This window comes from Choloepus didactylus, chromosome 8, assembly GCF_015220235.1.
Source record: "Choloepus didactylus isolate mChoDid1 chromosome 8, mChoDid1.pri, whole genome shotgun sequence".
In the NCBI taxonomy this organism is placed as follows: domain Eukaryota; kingdom Metazoa; phylum Chordata; class Mammalia; order Pilosa; family Megalonychidae; genus Choloepus; species Choloepus didactylus.
The window spans coordinates 132,491,521-132,507,845 of record NC_051314.1 but is presented as its reverse complement, the minus strand read 5'-3'; the positions used below and the strand labels follow the sequence as shown (position 1 = coordinate 132,507,845).

At 49.1% G+C, this 16,325-nt stretch overlaps 1 protein-coding gene across 3 annotated transcripts in view; it reads right to left on the bottom strand.

The window, feature by feature from the left end:
- Positions 1-16,325, bottom strand: part of CACNA1C (calcium voltage-gated channel subunit alpha1 C) — a 647,070-nt gene that overhangs the window by 44,160 nt on the left and 586,585 nt on the right. For all 3 annotated transcript variants that reach the window (XM_037846263.1, XM_037846264.1, XM_037846262.1), the window contains one exon: positions 12,621-12,704. In XM_037846263.1, coding sequence (XP_037702191.1) covers positions 12,621-12,704 — 84 coding nt within the window. The remainder of the gene's footprint in view (positions 1-12,620; positions 12,705-16,325) is intronic.

Here is a 16,325-nt window from a genome sequence, read left to right as displayed (position 1 = left end):
AAGGATGACCAGCTGCTGGGCCAGTCCACTTGCCTGGAGGTTGTGGGGTCACTAGAATCTGACTACTAGGCTGAGACAGAACATAGAAACACACACACACACACAAACACACACACAATTCCATGTGAAAGTACAGAAACACGTTTTCCAATGCAGTGTGATAGTCAGCCTTGAGGTCAGGCCTCCTTTCCCCTTCCAGGCTGAGCAATGCCTGTGCTTCTGTGTTACTGGGTCAGGAGTTCTACGTTTTGAGGGCTTCACTGGGGGGAGGGAATGCGAGGGTCAGATGAAGGTAAATCTACATTATATATGCTGTCAGGGTAGGAGGCATAGTTTCCAGGAGGCTTGGGCATTGCTCCCCACCTAGAGCCAACCCGAAAACCACCAAAGCTGCCCTTTTCTCCCCAGAACCCTGGGCGAATGCTTGAATGTCTTCTGGATCAATCCCATCCTGAGTAGGTCCAAAATGGAGACAATTCAGAGAACCCACCAAGTTACCCAGCCAGAGTGAACTAACCCCTAGCTGTTAAAAAGAGGTAAACCATTTATTTCGTTTTACCTTTTAAACATTCAGAATCCTTCATTTGCTATTTTTAAACATTTTCTTGCTTGCCTTATCTCTTGCTGCTTACAGCTCCATTTACGATCAAGTTAGTTTAAATCATATTTTACTTCAAGCTTTAGCTTTAAGTCCATTCTCATCATCTTGATCACATATTATTATTTTAGTAATGTACTAATTTAATCATCCTTATGACATGTCTCTATAACAGCAGATAGGAAGCCAGGAGGAGGTATGGGGGCAGTAGAGAGAGGGAGCAAGGGGGCTTTCCAGGATCCTACATGGGGTTCCCCAACCCCAGTAGTAATAGCTCTCCAAAAAGCCTCATGCTGGGCAATGTGGAGACTTGCAGAGTAATTTTTTTTTTAGGCCTTTAGCCAAGCAGAGGGCACTTTTGACTTGCTGGAGCAGAGTTGCCTCTTAACATCTCACACCACCCTGCTCTCATATGAGGAACTCGGCTTACAAGATCCATGGTTCCAAAAATAAATAGCCATTTGGCTTGGGGAAAATGGTACCAACTGCTTAGTAATAAAATAAAACAATCAAGCGGTGATTTCTATGTGGGAACAAGCAGCAGCCGCGTAAGTCACAAGCCTTTCCTCAGAGAACCTGTGGTCCGCAGATACACGGGCAGGACCACGCAGTCTCCCAATCGGTGCCCTTGTCCAGCTGCAGGTGAAATCCCCAGGGGTGCTAGGGACGGAGATATTCTGGCTGTGGTTGGGTGTCTGTGGTGTCCTAAGCTAAGCACTTGTAGCTCAAAGACCGTGTTTGTGCTGCTTGACACGTTTTCCTGAATACCCAGTACAGCCCCTTGAGAAGCTGCCTAGCAACGGTTCTATCTCTTGATCTAAATTCAGAATTAGTCACTAGCCTGGAGGACTTGTGCCATCAACCTCCGACCAGGGTTTGCTCCCAGTTCCCTTTAGTTAGTTTGTATCTTCCTGAGGAAGAAAGGGGTGGACGGATTCCCTGAAGTCTGATGCCCCATGGGCCTGGATCCTTCTTGCCTCCCCCTTCCCTGGGGAGCCAGCATTGCTGCTTACCTCCCCGGAGCGTTCTGGCCGAGTTTTAGCACAGCCCTGTCTCTCCACTAATGGGAGGCACAGGGTAAATTTTTGAGCAGCCAATTCCTTCATCTTTGTTTTCTACTGATCTGGTAATTTTTAAGGGTTTCAAGATATTGGGAGAAATTGGCTTAACTTGTTCATGCAACTGGTATAAAGGAAATGAGGTTATTTTCCATAATTAAGACAGGGGTGGGGCATTTTCAGAAAGAGCCCTTGCTAGGAGTTCCAGATAACAGCTAAGGACAGATGGGAAGGAAAACCCTATCGCCTTACTTACCTCTGTATACTCAGGCAGACTGCCTTCATTTGGTATGACAGGAAATGACCCTGGGCAGCTCATGAGGGACATTCTCTGGAAAAATGTGTATCCTCAATAAGCTCAGGGTCAAGCCAGAAGCATCATCTCAGTGGACAAAGTCTTTCCTTCTGGAATGTACTCACTACTCCTTTTCACTGGGGAATTTCCTCCAGGCCATGTTTAAGATGCTGGGGGATGAGACTCAGGGAATGGAACTCCTAGGTGGCGGGGATTTTCCCAAGAGGATGGGTGTGAGATCAGTAGAATGTTTTTCCCAGTTGTTACATTACACTGTCTCTCTGGAGAATTAAAAGGTAGTTCTAAAATAGCTCTTAACTATATAAGAAAGATGTGTGTGTGTGTGTATGTGTGTGTGTGTGTAGCCAAGGGGGAAGGATTACTAGGGATTTAGGGGCTGGGTAGTAGATATAGGGGCTTGTCTACTCAACCAAATGATCTTCCAGAATATTCTTTTGAGGTCAGAAAATGGAGAGCATTTTGAAGGGATCATAAGACATAGCTGCAGCCTCCTTGATGCATGAACTTTGAGAAGTGAAGATCCCCTCTAATTCCCTCCAGGGAAGGCAGGCTCCTGGCCGAGTCATGAATAGGCTCTATAGAAACCATGAGACGAGCGGCCATATTATCAGGACCACTGAATTCCACATTCCTCTGCAACAGGGGTCAAAAACAGTGCTGTGGAAGGAAGGGAGTCTTTTACTAGCTACCTGCTATAGAATCCTTGCCTTTTTTGGGAAATCTCTTCCCAAGAAAAGATTTTGGAAATGTTTGTTGTTTTTTGGGGGGGAAAGAGGGAGTCTCTTGTCTAGAAGTTAGGAAGTCAATCTGAGATAAATTCCTGAAGATCTGGGCCAGAACACACTCCCACCCAAGCTCTGCTTCTCTACTGCCACTGCCTTAATCTCAACTCATCTTGATGAGCCAGACGGGCTGGCTGATTCAAGTGGGAGAGTGTCATCGGGTGATGGAAGCGTGAGGGGTCGGCGTTTTGTTGTGGTGACACCAGAGTTTATAGACTGGGAGTTTATAGGCTGGTGCAGTGAGAACTGGGAATGGCAGGAGTTTGGGCTTTTAGAGACTTCAGGGCCAGAAGCCAGCAAGGATGGGCCAAGAGAGAGGGTCCCTGTTATCCTCTTCTCTCCTCATCTCACCAGGAGAACTGCATGTCCCAGGAACCGAAGTGTGGCCCTACAGAGTGGAGGAGTCAGGAGATGTTCAACTTCAGAGTGCCCAAAGATGGCAGCCGGGAAAAGGAACGTCAAGGCGTCCAAAGCAAAGCAAGTTTTAAACTGTAAGGCTTTTCACATTCAATGGAGATGTTACTTGCCAAGAGAGATGCAAGGTTTATATAAGCACTAGTCAACTGGTATATAAAGTAGCTAAGGGTAAATGTCAATGGCTTTCAGATTTAGAAGCAAATGAAGGAACTATGGGTAGTACTTGCTAAGCAATTTAAAGTAGAATTTCCATTTTGGTTCTGGTGTGGATGGAGAGATGGAAATGGATTGGTGAGGGAGGAGGGTTAAGTAGAGCAAGACAGGAATTACAAGAGAGGCAAAAGAACTGGAAAGGAAAGGGCAGGAACAAAAGAGTAAAGCAAAAGATGGGAAGGTGGGGAGGACAAAGAACAGACACCTTCCCGCCCTGCATCCCTGTGCTATAACCCAGTGGTTTCTCCAAAGTGAAAGTCCAGCTAGAAGGAGAAGGGCCCTTCTTGTACCTTTGTAGCAACAAGAACATGGTTGAAATACTCCATTCAGAACCCCGCCTGGGGAGGGGGGGTCTTTGACCCCAAGGGGAAGACGGAGAGCTCAGAGCCTGTCTCCCCCTTGCTCTTCCTGTCTTTTTGTGTACATCAGGGAAGGACCGCAGCTCTGAGCAGCCTGTTATCAGCTGCACAGTGACCAGCTCCTGCGGCTGGAAGCAGCTCAAGCCTCAGGGGTCAGTTGGCTAAGACCCCTGCAACACAGCGGCTCCTCAGGTGCTGTCACCGCCGGAGACACACGCTAAACAAGACCGATTGCAAAATAGCCACAGTAGTTTTATCTTCTCCAGGGAAGGACAGCTGGGAGCCAGCCATTCGAACAAACAAACACAGGAAACACCGTGAAGAAGAAAAGAATGAAATCAGCTTGTCAGCAGTGCTAACAACATCAAAGAATTCCATATGCTAGAAAGAGAGAGAGAGAGAGAGAGAGAGAGAGAGAGAGAGAGTCTTCTTTAGAGTTTTTTTTTTTTTTTTTTTTAACAAAACAAAAGGAGATGATTCTCTGGGTAGGAGCAGTAACTAGGAGAGTGACTGGGTGCCAAGAGAAGCAGTTATACTTTTCTGGCATTGTGGGTATTTTAGAGCCTGCTTGAGGTATAGCTTTTCTGCGCACCCTCTTTACTAGCTCATGGAAACTTCTAGGTCCCTTTGCTCTGGAATCCTTCTGGCAAATACATCAGCAGAGGCTGGCTCAGCCTGTAAGAACTGAAGTACCAGACGCTGGCTAGGATGCAGTTGGCCGTCTGGGCAAACCAAGGGGTGTGTGGTGACAGCCTCCTGCCACACTTCTACATTAAGGAAAGAATTGTGCCATGGGGGCAAGGGAGAGGGTTGAATGTGTGTTGCAAAGATAAGAATGAGGGAAGAGAAAGAACACAGAGGGAAACAAAAAGTGAGGGGCCCTTGGTCAGAAGGCAGAGGGCCGGGGAGCCTGGACCTGTGAGAGCTGTGTCAGACTCTCAGGCAGTCTAATGCAGTTGGGTTAAGAACCCAAATCAGAGTGTCCCTAGAAAACTGGTTCCCATGGACTCTTGGGTCAAGCCTGCCGTGTGCTTCTCAAGGCAAAGGCTTTTGGGAAAACTTGCTGTATGGGTCCACTTTTTCAGGCCCATCTCCCTGTTCTCCTATCACATCTGACCCCACAGTGCCCCTCGTCGTCTCGTCGCTGTCCACACAGCAAGCCTCGCTCTGGAGAGATCTGGGGGGCTGCTGGCCCTCCACTCCCAGACACCTTGCCCCACTTCAGGAATGAGTGCTGAACCTCTTGAGGCCAGCTTTATTTCTAAGCAGAGTAGAAAACAGCCTTTGTAGAACAACTAGAAGAGTTGAGGGAGGAGAGGCACCTAAACAAAACTATCTTTCCCACTCAGGTATCCATCCCCAAAGCCTTACATTAGAAAACCTTTAGGCTCAGCCTTACCTTCTTCTCTTGAAAAGTCAAATGACTTCCCGGAGAGAGAGCGTACTGCGTTACTACCATCTGAGTATGAGTTAGTGTTTTGGAATCACTTTGCCTTGAGACAAGACACCTTGGTGGCATTGGTATCGGTGGAGGGGTCGGAGGTGGTGCTGAAAGTGGGAAGAAGCCAGGAGGAAGCTCCAAGGGCAAGAGCAGGCGGGAGCCAGCAACAGGAAACGGAGGTGCAGAGACATGTCAAGGACAATCTTTCCCCCAGCCGGCTCGTTCTGACACCACCAATCCCGATTTAATCCATCTACCTTCGAAGTAGAGCAGGCCACACCGACCACTGTCATCAGACGGTCACTGGCCAGGCCACCTGCTCAAGCCAGTCCATGCTATTTAAACCCACAAGACTGGGTGTCAGGGCCAGGATCTGGGCTGGCCTTGCTTTTAGAAAGCCACGTTGAGTGTCAGCAAGTGGATTTCCTGCCTCTGGCTCTCTGTGTGCTCATCTATAAGATTCATATATCCCAGGCCCTATCATATTCCAGGCCTGCTGGTGGAATAATCAGATACCAGCCTGGGCTAGATGGTCTCCAAAGCCACGTGCAGCCCTAATGTTCTCGGACAAGTGTGCTTTCTGACAGCGCCTCTCTATCTCCACCCTCCACTTGCCTGGCCTTCCTCGTGCCTGCTGTGGTTTGGGGCATAAAGGTAGGCTCAGAGAGAGCCAGGCCTGCTGCCATGGGTCGGAGGATGGGAGCAAGACTGGAGCTGTGCAGCCACTTCTGCGACTCAGCCCCGTGGGGGTGGCTGTGCAGCCGGCAGCTCTCTCCATGACTCAGGACTGCCTGCCTTTCTCCAGCACTCCCGGACCTAAGGCCAGAGCAGGAGCCAAACACACTTTATTTCTTGTATTACTTTACTACTTTTACTGGAAGTTGGGCCTGTGAGTCTATGGTGGAGAGGCACCACTGGCTTCAGGAACTCAGGGGAATGCGGAGTCAGGGCCACAGGACTCAGAGGCCCAGCCCCCTGGACGCTTCTGGCAGCTGAGCCCCATCCCAGCCCCTCCTCAGGCTCTCTTCCTCCCACTTCCGTTCTCGAGCTGTCACTTGGGCAAGGGCAGTGGCGGTTGCTTTGTACTTCTTTGCTCTTGTCTCCTGAGCCCCACTAATTAGATGCATCGATCCTGGGTGTGCCGGCTGCTTTCTGCCTGAGCATTCCAAGGACATTTGGACTCCCTTGGCCAGACATGGGCAGCCTCAACAAGCACAGAGAAGTTCAGGTAAGAGCTTGGTCCCAGGTCACCCGGCCACATTGCTGGAAGGCCCACTGAGTCCTGCCCTTTGCAAAGTCCTGGCCAGCCTGACCCAGGATGTATCCAGGGGGCTCTGCAGAAATGCAGGGGTCAGCTCTTCAACGGAAATGCATTTGAATCTCAGACTTGCCACCCATTAGCTATATGACCTTGGGATTAGCTGTGTGACCTTGGGCAAACTGCCCTGTCTAAGCGGCAGTGTCCTCGCGTGGAGGACCAGCCTTCTGAGGATTTAATCCACCAGGATGCCTGACGCACAGCATTTGTTCATCAAAGAGTATCATCCTGTCTTCCTTTTCCTCTCATCCTTCTCCCTGCCCCCGCCTTGCTCCAAGTCAGCTGAGGTCACCTTTGTTCCTTAACTTTATTTGCCCGCCCTGACCATGTCTATGGACTAACATGCTGGTCCCTAAGTAAATCCTTCAGCTCTTTCTCCCTCTGAACCTTCCCCAGATGCTCTTCAGGGTCACGTCCCTTCCCCTCCCACAGTCTCTGAGCCAGATCCTCTGCTTGAACGTCCCTTTCGGGCCTCTCCTCTGGAGAATGTCCACTCATGCCACACCAAAGCCAATGAGCAGATCCCCACCAGGCCCTGGAGACTCTGTTAAAGGAAATGCCTGTCTAGACTCTGGCAACAAAGCATCTGTCTCAAACTATCTGAAACTGTCCATTTCAGAGTCATGGCATCCTGGAGTGGGAAGGGTCCTCTGAGACCGTCTCAACCTACTCACCTCATTTTGTGTTTGAGGAAACCGAGACCCAGAGGATGGTGTTAATTACTCCAAGTCACCTGGCTTAATAGTACAGGAGCTGGAACAGAACCCAGGCTTCTTAATTCACAATTTGGAAATACTTCTCTCTAGCCATTATGCAAGGATCCAGGCCCTGAGCACTTTCTATTGTGAAATATACTTTACAATACAGAAGGGAAAAAGAGGAGTGTTGGGGAAGGCTGGTGGCTCAGGCACCTAAATTGGTTCCAGTTGGGGATGGATGAGGGAACATTTTTGAGGCTCTAAGAAATTTCATTAACAATCTCAAGGGTAAAAGCTCTGGGTCCCTCTGGAAAATATAATTTCAGACCCAAGAAGTAAAGGAAGGCCTGAAAGCTTCCTTCAATTGACGTGGTCTTGCATTCTCACCACCCAGGGTACCCCCAGGAAGATATGCCTCAGGTTTAGAACAAGGGGATGCATCAGGATGGAGAGGAGAAGCACAGCTTGCTTGGCTAAGTCTTGGATGCTAAAGCAGACTTCAGCATAAGTCTACACTGCGGGAAATTTTATCTCCTTCTAGACACTTCCGGCAGCTGCTCAGAGGCATCTCCCAGAATGAAGAGAAATTTGACCGTGAAGCAGCTCTGGGCACGTGCCGTCCTGACCTCTTCATGCTGGAGCCCCGCTCCATCCTCTTCTCTCCTCAGTCTCCCTCCCTCCTTTGGGGACTTTCCCCCGCCTCCTGGCTTTGAATAGCATCTGGATGCTGAGGACTCCACACCCGCCTCAGACTTGTGTGTCCAGTTGCCTCCCTGACATCGCCACTCGCACGTCCATTAGACTCATCCAAACCCGAGCATCTTCCTCAGCCAACACGCCCTGCTGCCGAGCCACCCTTCCGGTGCTCAAGCCAAAACCTCGCAGTCATCTGGACACCTCTTTCTCCCTCACCCACATCCGGTCTTTCAGGGAATACTGCTAGTTCTACTTTCAAGACAGATGGAGTTTTCACCGCTTGTGCAGCTACCACCATGTTCCAAGCTGCCACCGTCTCCCACCAGGTTCACTGCTCTCCTCCAAGTGATCTCCTTGCTTCTGTCCTTGACTGCTACTGACTATTCCCAACAGACAGCTGGAGCGGTCCTTTTAGCATGTAATTCAGATCACATGCCGCCGGGGTCTCCCTATCTTGCTCAGAGAAGAAGCCAAGGTCTGGTCTCCTGTTACCTCTCTGACTATCGCCCCCCCGCCCCCCCAGCTCAGTCTGCACCAGCCACAATAGGTGCTCCTTTGGCCTCAAAAGCTCTTTCCCGGATACCTGCACGGGCAACTCCTCACTACATGGCTTTGTTCAAATGCCTGCTTCTCAGTAATCCCATCTTATTTAAAACAGTACCCATCTTCTCTGCTCTCCAGCACCTTTGATCTCCCTTACTTGGCACTATATTTTCCCAAAGCACTTATCATCGTCTAACACACGGTATAATTTCCTTATATACTGTTTTATTGCATTGCTCATTGTCCGATATTCTTCTCTAAACTGCAAAACCATGAGTGCAGGGGTTATTGTTTTGTCCACTGACGTATCTATCCCAAGAGCCAACACTAGCGCTTGACACATGGAGTGGGGCAGAGGGATGCTACAAATGCTGTGGAATGGAGGGACGATACTTTCCGGGATTGGTGGGAAATCCCTTTCCCAAGAGGGAGAGGCACACAGCCTGGTGAAGGCACTGAGGAAAGAGAAGGAGCTTAAGGGGGAATGTTGAAGGGAGATGAGCTTCAGCAGGGGGAGCGTTTGGAGGGCAGTTGGGATGAATAAGGCAGGTATGAGTGTGATTAGAGTAGATTTCTGTAGGTTTAAAAAATCAAGGATGAGGGGTTACAGGTGAAAAGCCCTCCTGGATTCCTCTGAGGCTAGAAGTGCTGATTCCTTCCAAATAGAATGTATGTCTGGAAGTATGTCTCATGATGACACTAAAACTAGAAAAATATGGGGAGGCCTGGAGTAGGACCAGGGGTGTAGGACTTTCTAAACCCATGGGACTGGGAAGAAAATCCTGGAGCTGTAAACTTCCCTGCAATCACAGAGTATCTAGACCCGTAAGCTGCAGGGAAGCTACCCGTAAGCTGCAGGGAAGCTAAACGCAGAACCCAACTGGTTAAGAGACTGCATTATTACTCATGTAACTCGTCAGTCATAATTTTGGTTGCTATCTGGGTGCAGGGTTATGCCAGAACTGTGCTTTTGGAACAGGCCTATTGAGGCTTCAGAACTATGGGCAGTGGTCCATAAACTTGTGTTTGCTTTGGTCTGGCTGTCTTCAAGAACCTAATCATAACTGGGAAACAAGGACTCTAACAGTGCCTGTGGGTAGTAAGTTATAATTAGACTAATGAAATGGTCTTGGTTAGAGACCAAGCCCTCCTAGTTATTCCAGCAGGTGGTTTTGCAAAGAATGGCATTTGCTTGGGTGCCACAGCCTCTCCCACTCAGTAGTGCTTTACAGTTTGCAGAGTTTTTACGTAGATACTCTTATTTCAGCTTTGAAGCACACTGCTGTAAATAGCATCATATCTCTTTCACAGATGAGGAAACCAAGTCTTAGAGCATTTGGTAACACTTGTAGTGTAAGAACTACAGCAAGAAGCAGCAGCAGAACTCAGCAACGCCCCAGTTTGAGGACTCGCCCACCCTGCCTTCCTACCCAGGTGACGTCACGTTTGTTCCTGCCATTCAGGAGACGTGAGTTGGGTGGGAGGGGGGAGAAAGTAGTTCTGACCTACATGTGGGGTCTCTGGACACTGCCTTTTGCCCCCAATTACACACACACTGTCTTTCAGTATAATTTTTGCACCTCAAATCCTCAATCCCTCTCTGGTCTGTCGTGTAAAGGGCATCATAGTGTGAGAGGAATGGGGCTGGGAGCAGAAATGGGTGCCAGGATCTCTGAGGGTAGGCTGGGAAACACTTTTTTAACTTAGAAAATGAAAAAAAAAACACAACAAAATCCCACTATGGCTATTTAAAATCTAAATCACAGAAAGTAAGGTTTAAACAAATTCTGGCTTGCGGGAGTACATGGGAGGGGACACATGAGATTTCTATGTTTATCAAAGGATATCAAGGGTTAAGGGGACAAGAATTCTGGCATGGGGGACAGTGAGCTGGCCCAGGAGCAGGGGCCTGGGTTCTAGCTAGTGGCTCTGAGAAGGCACTTAATTTCTCTACTCTACCCTCTCCTTTAGCACTGTAAATTGGCAATAATAATTCTTTCTTGTCAAGTTCATGTGGTGGTTAATAGTTAAAAGAGTTAATGAATGCAAAAGTGAACTGTCAATAGAAAATCACCATACAAATCTAAGGCCCCCATGATCATTTTCATGTTCTTTTCTTGTCCCGCACCCCCACTCTCTACCTCCCAACCTAGCCAGCTTTTTTTGCAGAAACTTTATACCCTACAAAATGTTTTTGTTTTTCCTTTGAAAAACATGAATAGTTTGGGAGAAAAAGGCAGGTCAAGTGAGCTATGGACCTTGTGGACAGTGAGAAGCACCCCCAAGGAGCCCCTGAGGGTGCAATGGGTCCTCCCTGCTTCCAGGGGAGCAGCTTATGGTCAACTTCTGGTGTCCTCCTGCATTGAGCTCTGAGTCCCTGACACATAGTTCATATGGATCCATGCTGTTCTCTGTCTAACTAAAGCCCTCCAAAGGCATTTCCTGTCCTTCCTGACTTCTCCCAATTCAGAGCACCACGTGGCCCTGCACCAAGCCCAGAGGTCCTGGCCTTTAGATAGGAGTGTGTAACTAATGGGCTTGACTAGCACCTGGGGTACAGTGTAGGGCTCTAACAACCTGCAATATTGGGAGTGCTGGTGGTGGGGAGGCACAGAACAGGTGCAGAAAGACTGATTTTTGATGGTCTGAGGTTTCTATGGACTGAGGATTTACTGGAATAAGTAAAACAGACACACAAGCACACGTGCACACACACACACTCACACACTATGAGACAAAGACACCCTAGAGATCTTGGAAGCAGAGGGGCAGCTGGACCTGGAACTATAGGAAGAGCAGGGAGGGGGTGAGAGGCTAATGGGAAAGGGTCAGGCAGGGGCTTCTAATCAGGGCGAATCAGGCAGATCAGATAACATCTCAAATCAACTGATTGGGAGCAGAGGATGGAGTGGAGAGCAGGAGGGGGAGGATGCATGAGGGAGATGGTAGGTGGGGTATTTTCGAACATCTCAGATCAAAACTCTAAAGCGTCTGCTCCGTGCTGTTATTCAATGGTTCAGTGCATCAAAAGGTTTGTGCAAACATTACCAAGTCTCTTGATTAAGGAAAAATAATGACAAAAATAAATAAAACAACACATGTTAAAGACTAACCGCAAGAGGGCTTGCCTATTGATAAAGAGAGAAGATTTAAACATGCCAGGTAACAAAAAGACATGTGCAGGAACTGGTAGGAACTGTATAGGAGGAGGCAACTCTTGGGGTGGGGGGCATGGCAGGGGTCCTTGAAGTGCAGGGATCGGGGCCCTGTCTGAGGCCAGGGAGCCAGGGGCAGAATTGTGAGGGGGTCAAGGGCAGGTGCAAAGGGCAGGTTACTGTGGTGGGATTGTGGGAGTGAAGTGCTCACACGGAGTCTGCTTTCACAGCAACCGGGAGGAAAGACCCACTCGAGGAGCTCTCAGTAGATCACCCAACCACCTGGCTCCTTAGCTTCTCCAGAGAGGAGGGGTATAGAAAGGAGTCCTAAAATAACTGGTTCTCCTCTTCTCTCTGGAATGAGCTGGAGGGGCCAGGCTGACTGCATAGGCTGCTGATGTTAAATGGAGATGAAGCCTGTTCAATGTGAATCTAATGGGGGTTGGGGTTCTTGGATGAGGGAAGGTTGAGGCTGACGATGCAGGCAAAGTCATAGCCTTAACTCTGGGTGTTCCACTTTGTGAGAGCAGCTTTCCAAGATGCTGTGCTAGTGGAAAGGCAAGAAAGGGAGGGTCAGAGGTCTGGAGGTGAAGGTGGGGTGGTGGGGTTAGAAGAGGTTTGGGTCCCTGCCCCAGCAGCTTCCCAGAAGTTTCAAATATCCTTTCTTTTTCTCACTCCATGATTCATTCCCAGAGCTGCATCCTCCTATACAGTGTGAGTCATGCCAGACTGATTATAAGGGGAGAGAGAAAAGATGCAGCAATCAGAACTTAAAAGGAAAGGGGGAGTCCTAACTCGTTCCCAAAGTTAAAAAAAATAAAAGAGCCCAAACTTTTCAAAATAAAGTGAAAAGAACAAAAAATCCTTTAAACCAATTTAAACAAACAAAGAATTAAATAAAAAAACTAAATGAAACTAAGGAGGTGGGGAGGAGAAAATAAAATGAATTAAAAAAAAAACAATGGGGAAAGACAAATGAGTGTTAGAGCAGGCACGGACAGTTAGGTACAGACGCCATGTACTTACGTTTACCTCGGTGATTGCTATATCAACAATGCTACCCACAACAATCAAGGCGTCAAATGTATTCCATGCATCACAGAAATAGTGCTGCATGGGGCAGAGAAGCCGGGGAGAAGAGAGAGAGGGGAGAGAGGGAGGAAATTAAAAAAAAAAAAAAAGCAACAACAAAGAAGGAGAAAAAAAAAAAAAGCAACAACAAAGGAGAACAAAACAAAAAGGAAGAGGAAAAATGAAAAAAAAAAAAACAAAACAAAAACAAAAGCATGAAAGAAGGGAGAGAAGAGAAAAAAATGAGAAAAGAAAGAGGTTACGTGGGCATATTCAATACTCTCTTACCACTCTACAGTTCTGGCGGCTCAAACCTGGGTAACCTGGGTTTCACGGGGTGGAGAGGCCTGACAAAAGCTGGGTTAGTTCAGGGTACGTTCGGACGTGGCCGCCTGGGAGGGGGGCCTGCAGCCTTTCCACGCCCGCTCCCTCCGGCTCAGCTCTGTGCACTTGGGGCCAGCACAGCAGGGCAGAGCTGGGACAAGTGGAAAAAAAGAGGAGAAGCTTCCACTTTTTTTCCCCAGGAGGACGACGGCAGGTTCAATAAAATGCATGACTGGAGGGGGGTTAAAAACAGGAAATTAAAAAAATAATAATAAAAGGAGGTAAAGAGAGAGTGAGAGAGAGAAAAAGAGAGAGGGAAACAGAGAAGGCAGAGAAGGAAGGAAGGAGGAGGTTTCCTGGGGAGAGCAGAGTTATACTCACATTCGTCTCACTGAGAATGACGTCAATTATGCTGCCAATTACGATGAGGAAGTCAAAAACATTCCAGGGATCACTAAAGTAACCCTACATAAAGGGAGGGGCAGGCAGGATGGGGATTAAAAAGGAATATTAGACAGACAAGCACAGAGCAACATCACCATCAGAATCACTGTTCAGGCCTCTGGGAGCTGCTGCTGGAGTTCCGGGAGCCCACACCGGGGCCAGGAGCCCAGGAGGGAGGGGAGCGGCAGGGACGTGTCTAGCCCAGCCCTCCGGCCCCACTTTCCCTTGGCCACACAGTCCCCCATCCTACAGACCTTCCCGCCTCGCCACCCTCCTTCGCAGAGGCCCTTTCCACTTCCCGGCGGGGCGGGAGTGGGCGTGATGGGCAGTGGGGGGCCCTGCTGAAAAGGCTTGGGGGTACACTGGTCTCTTTTCAGCCCACGTGCAGACTTTCCCACACCCTCCACCAGCAGGGCCTTTCTAGAGGGAGAGAAGCACATGCATGTGACCTCCTAGAGGTGAACGGGCTGTGGTCCTACAGGTGATGCTGAGAGATTAAAAGGCCCTGAAGACCATGGCAGTCTGGGTGGCCCAGATGAGCGGCCGGGTCATCTGGGCTCAGAGCTGGCTCTTGTAAAGCTCAGAAGTCACAAGATGACCAAATGTTGAAACAATTTTTATAATAGGCAGAACTCCATGTAGAACAAGTCAGGGTAGCCTTTGCTCCTGCACTGGACGTGTTCTGGTGTTTCCAGGGGCAGTGCTACCTGGCAAAAGCTTTACTAGGGGCGAGAAGACAGAGAAAGAGGATTCTCATAGCTTGGCAATGTAGGCTGGGACCCCAAACAGTGCTGTCAGGGGTGCCCCCAAAGCAACCTCCCAGGCTCCTCTCCCAACAACTGTTCTGTTACAGAGTCCTGCTGAGATGCAAATGCCACTGAGAAGGGGTGTCACCCATTTATATCCCAAAGTGAATGAGATTATGGAAGTCTTTCCTGAGGGAGGGTTGACAGAGGAGGCTGGTGGAGGGTATGCACACACGGTCTTCTTAGGAAGACGAAGTGGTGCCATGAAAGAGAGATTCTGACATGGAAAAGGAAAACCAGTGTCCTGGCGTCACCACTTCGTCCTGTACTCATGGATTCTATTTGCTTTATAGTATATGTGGAGAACAGGAACAACGAATGTTCTTGAAGAACTTCTGGAGGTACTCGGACAACTGGTCAACAAAGGAAAAAGCAGTGTCAGACTCCCTAGCGGGTCCCAGGAGTCCTAGGTGGGAGGGTTCTTTACAAAGCAGTGTTGGGTTTCTTGGGTCTCGACCAATTGCCTCTCTGGGATGCTCCGTGACTGCTCGGGCTGGACGTCAACAGTTCAGGAAATCCCAGGCACGGGACGGTCCCATTCCCCACGGTGTGGAAAGGACCCAGTACTAAAGAGATTTGCTTTCTTTAAAATAGAACATTATATCCTTTACTTTTTAAGGGAATATTCTGCAAAGGGGACAAGATGGGGCTGGAATATATTTGCTCAGCAGGATCAGCATTTTCCTACACCAGTAGTGGGCTTCTAGGAGATGGGATTCTAGAGATGAGCAAGTGGGTTTGCTAAGAGTCTTCCTCTCTGTCCAGCTCTCTTGTGGCTGCCGGCTCTCCCTTTTTATTTCTTATGCACAAGAGATGGGGGTCTGTGTTCTCCCACCCCCCTCTCCCCCAGCTCTACCCAGCGCCCTTCACCTCTCTACACCCCAGCTATGCCCGCTTTCCAGAGGGACTGCAAGACATGCCGTCCTAGGGCTGTTATTCTTAGTGTAGGAGGTCAGGTCATGGGGAAAAGGGCCTCTCAGTTCCCAGGCATTTCTGCCAAAAGAAAACAGAAATGCCACCACTGCGACTTTGGACAGCCAGGCCTGCAAAGCTGACGTTGGCCAGGGCGTGGGTTAGGTGAGGGTCAGCCTGAAATCATGGCTTTCCCGTTGGCTTCCCAGAGCATTTTTTTGACTATAGCAGAGGCTTTGAGGCTCTCTCCCATTTAAGTCACGTGCCGTGAGCAGGAAACAACCAGTTCCCTCCCAGGTTCTCAGATATCATTCATACAGCAAATAGAGAACACTGACTGGGGGGTGGGGGTGGGGGGCGCGGAGAATGAAGACCTCAATGAACTATAAATATGTGTGGTTTTAAAATTAGATTTTGGAAAACACTGGGGGGAATGTCTCTAGCTTCAAATACCATCTCTGTGAGCAGAGCTGTCTCAGAAGGGAAGGGGAGGGGTGACAAGGAAGAGAAGGGAGAGAAACAGGAACAAGAGCAGAATCCAGGAAGCTTCTGCCTCTAGCCTAGAAAATGGGGTAACCAAACGTTACTCAGGTATGGAGCAGGAGGAGAGAGAGGAAGATGGGTAGAGGTGGGGAGGTGAGAAGAGAGAATGAGTTGGAATCTTTTCGTCCACCAGAGGCACCTGAAACAAAATGGTAAGATGGTCTTGGTCTGCAACAGCTTGAAGAGAGGAGAAAATGGAAAGGAAGACAGGCAGAGAGCAACTGAAAACCAGATAAATGCACAGAGGTTAATCTGAGCGCTGGCTGCTGGCTGGCGTGCACCAGGGGAACGGCCGAGATGTAAAGGGACCCAGTCACCCTCCTAGTTGGGCGGCACCCATCACCATTTCTCTTGGATTTCTTGTGTATGTTTAGATGGAAAAAAACCCCACAGGGCCCTCAATGCCTTGACCAAGGCCGTCTCCCAAGGGCCCTGCACCAGCGTCCATTGGGTCGGCTGGGCCGTTAGTTAAAGCCTCCTGCATCACCCTCAGATGCCCCAGGCTTTGCCTGTGGAGGCTCTTGGTTGACTTCTCCATCCTATGGCAAGCCACCTGGTGGCCCAGCGCCAGGCCCTCCACTGGCTGTAGAAACCAGCCAGCTCCCTCATCACCAAGGGCTTCAATTGTATG